Source organism: Pistacia vera, unplaced genomic scaffold (assembly GCF_008641045.1).
Source record: "Pistacia vera cultivar Batoury unplaced genomic scaffold, PisVer_v2 Contig100, whole genome shotgun sequence".
Taxonomy (NCBI): domain Eukaryota; kingdom Viridiplantae; phylum Streptophyta; class Magnoliopsida; order Sapindales; family Anacardiaceae; genus Pistacia; species Pistacia vera.
The window spans coordinates 37501-43735 of NW_022195028.1; the positions used below are offsets into that span (position 1 = coordinate 37501).

General features: G+C 34.9%; 1 protein-coding gene across 1 annotated transcript; it reads left to right on the forward strand.

The window, feature by feature from the left end:
- The first annotated feature begins 753 nt into the window (after positions 1-753).
- Positions 754-6235, forward strand: LOC116125514 (LRR repeats and ubiquitin-like domain-containing protein At2g30105). The gene is made up of 14 exons (XM_031411249.1): positions 754-904; positions 997-1076; positions 1382-1459; positions 2009-2119; positions 2224-2324; positions 3004-3141; positions 3288-3336; positions 3503-3568; positions 3882-4001; positions 4090-4240; positions 4355-4412; positions 5073-5124; positions 5577-5621; positions 6113-6235. The coding sequence occupies exons 1-14, from the start codon at positions 754-756 to the stop codon at positions 6233-6235; spliced, it is 1323 nt and encodes a 440-aa protein (XP_031267109.1).

The following is a 6235-nucleotide window of genomic DNA, read 5'->3' on the forward strand; positions in this document are numbered from 1 at the left end:
CAATCAAAACTAATACAAGTACAAGCCTTTAATATAACCCTTAATCAAGGCTAAATTCACCTAAACATATCACACAATCATATCACAAAATCTAGCAAAACAGCAGCTCCATCCAACTGCTTCTTGTACAGCAGATTTTTCAAACTTGGGCGCCAAAATGTTGCAACTTCAACAGTCTGAAATCTTCTTCATTTCCAGCAAAATATCACCAACTTCAACAAGAACATAATATTTGACTCAACTTCACTGCTATGTGAATAGTCATAACCAGATGGCTGATTCTAGATTTGTATGGGATTTTCTCCCTTGAACATTCTGTTGGAAGTAATGAAACCTGTTGAATTACTACCAGGGTACACTCCTTTTGACCAACTACATCACATAGGAAGTAAGATATTGGGTAAAATCTTAAAATTTCCAGATAAATTTGCTTCGGATTTCTGTTATTTCAGCCAATTGTAACAGGACCGGATTTATTATTTCCAAAATACATATTCCAAAGAAACAACGATATCTCAGCCTAACGAAAATAACCCATAAATCTAGTGCTAATTAACACCGCCAAATTTTGTATAAAACTATAGTTACTCACTCTCAGAGAACACTCGCGGCAAAACAAAAAAAAAAAAAAAAACTATTGAACACTACTAAATTGTTTAGCGCCTGAATTGGCTTTCTAATACACACAACAAGAATCGGTGTTTGCAACAGAAGCAATCGAAAAGCTTTTCACGGAACAAACGAGAGAGGAAGATGGAAGAAAGCAACATTAACATCACAGTGAAGTTCATTACAGAATCGATACCAATAACTGCATCGCATGACTCAACAGTTCAACGCTTGAAGAGCATTCTTGTACCTCTCACTAGTGTCCACCCTGTTGACCAGAAACTCATCTTTAAAGGTTCCATTTCGTTGAAATATCAAAACCCATGTTTCAAAATTGAATCTTGAATTCTTGGTGATCACCTCTTTGTATTGTTTTTGTGTTGAAAGGCCGAATTTTGGATAACGAGAAGTCTTTGAGAGAATCTGAGATCAACAATGGAGCCAAGATCATGCTTGTGGGCACTAAAGTAAAAATTTTCATTTTTATTTTGTCAATTTAAACTAAAATGTTATTAACGTGTGAAAGATTTAAAAGAAATATAGAGTTAAAAAAGGGAGCGATTTCAGCTTCTTTCTTGTTTACATTGTTCAAGATTCATTTTTTTCCTGTGACGAGATTAGTTAATTTTTAGTCAAAGGTTTTTCATTTTTGTGGTAGGTTATTAAAGATTGTTAGAAGCTTAGATAAATTTCCTTATTGTTAAACAATATGGAGATACATGTACTCTTGAAAAGAAATGTTTTTTTATGTGGAAAAGCATGGTGGTTACAGGATTTCAGAGCTGATAAGGGCCGTATTATATTGTGGAAGTATACCAAGTGTATAGATTTGGCCGCGGAAAACCTGAAGGTATAAAAGTAATATCTCTTCCAAGTTATTTTAAATAAATTTTTTACCTAAATTGATTGTGGATCCTAATCATATCTTATTGTGATTGAGATATTGTATCAGAAAAACTTGATACTTTGCTTAACGGTTTGTCTGATTGTCCTGTGTAATGGAATCCAATTGTCTAATGATACAAATTAGTCAGGTCTATGAATGTCATAGATGTTCATTGCTTGAATGTCAATTTTGTAAGAGCTGTCCGCAGATATTTGAAAAAATAAAGGAGCTGCTTTACACTGTAACGTGAGTGTTGTTTTTCCTTAAATGGAGAATATATATAATTAATAAGGAAGGTTTTGAGGTTGGTAGAATCAATGTGTCAGTTTATATACTTTTGAGGAGCTTAGAGCTCTGTGTTGCCTAATATGTAGAAGTAAACAAATTAAAATGTGAGGTGTAGAATTTCATTATTATCAGAAATAAACACAAAAAAGCAAAGAGTTTTTCAAGTTTCTTCTCTTAGATGTATTCGCAAGGTATATGTTTGATAACTTTATTGTATCTTTATAGGACATTCCTGAAAAAGTTTGGCGTTGTGCACCTTTTATAAGAACCCTTAATATCGGCTACAATTCCATTCAACAAGTACCTCACCGGATTGATTGTTTTATTGAATTGAGGGTATGAAAACCATTCTATTCCAAACTTTGGTGACATCAGCTATTTGAATGACCTCCCTCTAAAAGATCATGAAAGTAAATCCTTCAATCTCAATTCTTTGATAGGAATTGTATCTTTCGGGAAATGATTTGTCGGATGAATCCATTAGCTGGCGAGGACTCACAAGTCTGAAGCTTCTACAAGTTCTATGTTTAGCCCTAAACTGGTTAGTTTTTTTTGTTCATTTATGTATAATATGTCTTGTAGATTTTTTGTCTTCTGCTTTCCTGTGCAAAACACATATATATTCTTTGAGCTATCTACTGCTTGTTTGCCTTTCATTGAAGCCTTCTATTTTGAATATATCAATTAGACATTAATCATAGTAAAGCGCTCTTCTTTAAAGCACAAGTAGAAAAAGTTGTTTGTAAATGTGGTTTGGTTATGGAGTTGTGGAGTTGTTTTTCTACTGTTTACCTGAAGTAACAGAATAAAAAAGAAGAAAGGAAAAGGATGAACTAATGGGGAGGGGAAAATTTAATAATCAAACTTGGGACCTAATGACTAGTCTCTGCACCTCCTCAAATATGCAAAATGTTATCAGCCTCTGTTCCATTTGAGCTAATTCAAATTCTATAATGAACTTATTGTACATGTATATAATTGTTAAGACTTTACAAAATCATGATTCTGTCTTTGTTATTTTACTAAATTTCATATAAGTGCATACTAATTCTATAGAGTTCTTCAATCATTGTTCTTGAAAGTCACCTGAGGTGTGAAATGTGGGATAATTTCTTTATCCCTAAGGTGCTATACGCCTGGAACCTAGCTTCACCGTGTATGTGTGCATAATATGGCTGTTGCAGATTTTTTAACTATCGTGAATTACATCTTTTCTGCAGTTTGAACACTTTGCCTCCGACGCTGGGTCTTTTGACTTCTCTGCAGAGGCTAGATGTTGGACACAACAACTTAACTGCCCTCCCAATTGAAATAGGAAATCTGACTGAGCTTGAAGATTTGGATGTCAACAATAATTGGTAATATATAGATAAATAGATGCGATTATTTTTGTAGGAAATCTTTTGTGCAAACATAATTTTGTGATTCTGCCGTATGTATGCTTCTTCCTGTCTATGCTATACATAATTTTGTGATTCTTAATCGGCTTGTTTATCTTGCTCAGGATTAGTTCCATTCCTGCAAGTATAGGCAACTGTACGTGTCTTATCAAGGTAAAATTCTTGGCGTTTGTCTCTCTCTTTTTTAATTTTAATTGAATGAAAATCTGTCTAATGCGATGTAAATTACTTGGCCGTTGGCTGCAAACTAGAGGGATAATTTCCTATCCATATAACATGAATTTGATATTTCATTTGACCTGATCTTCATATGGTGCAGGTGAATCTTTCATCAAATTACCTGTCTGAGTTGCCAGATGAATTCTGCAGTTCGCATAACTTGAAGGTCTCTACTTTCTTCTTACTTACATATTAGTTTCTTTCTACTCTCTTTCATCTGATTGCTATATCAAGGTTCTAGGGAGTTTGTAAATGAAATTCCCGCCTCATCTTGGTCATTTTTTCACTAAATTAACATAGAACTTAAGATATTATCATTGGAGGACAGTGTCTTATTATTGAAGGACAGTCAAATTCTTGCATCTAGAGGATCACCAATTCTTCTGCTGTTTGTTCTTGAGGGGGCATGAGATTAGCCATCAAGAACTGTGGCTAATTTTTATCTTGGATTTATGTACAACGTTTCTATTACTGTACAGGCTTTGGATATCAGTGACAATGCTATGAAAAGCCTCCCAAATTCTTTATTCAAGATGTGCGACCAGCTATCAAATTTGGATCTTCGTAATACAGAAATCACCAGAGATACCCTATTGCAGGTTTTGCATATTACTTATTAGAATTATCAAGTGGCCCAATTTATTCGCCATTTACTGCAACTGACATTAAAGTATTCTTCTGCAACAGTATGAAGGATGGGAAGATTTTGACGAGCGCCGTCGTGCAGAGCGTCAGAGGCGAAGAGAGGAAATTTTTATTCCTGCTGAATTTGATGAATTGGCTGATATTATATTGAGTGATCCGTATCCGGATACAGATACGGATGGTAGTTCTACAAGTTAGAGATGAAAAATCTGGCTTTTACATTTAGAACAAAAGAACTTAACATTTGATTCGACCTTGATGATATGTGAATAGTTATAATAGGATGGCTGATTTTAGCTTTGTATAGGATTTTCTCCCTCGAACATTCTGTTGGAAGTAATGAAAACTGTTGAATTACTGCCAGGGTACTCTCCTTTTGATCAACTACATCACATAGGAAGTAAGATTTGGGTTAAAATCTTAAAATTTCTTGACAAATTTGCTCCTGAATTCATGTGTTGGTTTTTGCTGGAGAACACAAAATACATGTATTCATATTATTTACCCATCATCTTATTTTTATATATCAAGATAATAATATTTCCAAAAATACGTATATTCATGAAAGGAACGAAAGAAACAAAGATATCCCAACGTATGGAAAATAAACCACTGATGTAGCGCTAATTAACACAAGCATAGTTTGTGTAAAACTAAACTTGCTCTCTGTGAACACAACCAGCAACAACACAAGCAGCAGATAAATGCAAAATATAGCAAATATATAACAACACTCAAAGTTGCTTTTGGGTGGGACAGGCTCAGCCCTGGAAAATAGAGGCAATGCTAGGTTGGCAAATGTGTTGCGATAGTCTTCAACTTTGTTTCCTCCATCCAGAACCTTGTATAGCTCCAGGCACACAAGACCTCTCGCCATTGCAGTGGAGGTTGCAATAGCAGGAATGATTCTTCCAGCAATAAACTTGGCTGTTAGCTTGTCAACCTCAGAAATGCTATAGTTTCTTTGTTGAAGCTTATGATTCTTTGCCGGAAATGTGTGAATATGTTGCTACTTTAATATGCAGGTTTTTGGCGCCAAGCTTGAATGTTGCTGGGCAGATTGCAGTTGGTGAAGATGTTTGATTTTTGAAATGTTAATGTGATGGCTTTAGGTGATAGCAGCCGGTTGTTATCCCTGTAAGATTAGGTGAAACATTAGATAATGTTTTGTATAAAATACCCCTGTTTTATGAATGAAAAATAGAGCAAAAATTCAGTTCAAATTTTCCCTCTCTACAACTCTCTCTCACGTCTGTTTTGGCCTTCATTTCTTAGTGTACTCCAGCTCTAAAAACAATCGTTCTTGCTCTCATTTTGGCAAGCCCAGCTATCATATCCATATGATAATTCGTGTCATCATCCTGCACATTCACAAAAATGTTAAGAGTTTAGATTAACAAATTAAAATTATAAAGAACGGAAACCCACGTTAATTCCCAAAAGGAATATGCATGGGAGCGGTAAATATATGCTGGAACAAGGGATGATGAATTTGATATTTAACTTGACTTGATCTTCATGTGATGCAGGTAGATCTTTCATCAAATCATCTGTCTGAGTTGCCAGATGAATTTGTAGTTTGCATAACTTGAAGGTCCCTTCTTTCTTCTTTAGTTATGTATTTCTTTCTTTCTGCCCTCTTTCATCTGATTGCTATATCAAGGTTCTAGGTAATTTGTAAATAAATTCTCGCCTCATCTTGGTCAATTTTTCATCAATTTAAATAAAACCTAAGGACATTGTTATTGGAGGACAGTCAAATTCTTGCATCAAGAGGTTCACCAATTCTTGTGCGCTAGATGTATATTTTTGAGGGGGCATGAGATTGGCCACCAAGAACTGTGGCTAATTATTGATCTTGGATACAGGCTTTGTATCTCAGTAACAATGCTATGAAAAGCCTCCCAAATTTGTAATTCAAGATGTACGCCCAGCTCTCAACGTTGGATCTTCATAATACATAAATCATTATGGATACCCTCCGCCAGGTATTGTAGACTTATCAAGTGGCACAATTCATTCCCATTTTACTGCAAGGGATAATAAAGTTTTCCTCTGACAACAGTGTGAAGGATGGGAAGATTTTGATGAACAGCGTCGTGCAAAGCATCAGAAGCAAATAGATTTCAGAGTTATCAATTTTGCTGAATTTGATGAAGGTGCTGATAAAAATTCAGTTGATTGTTAA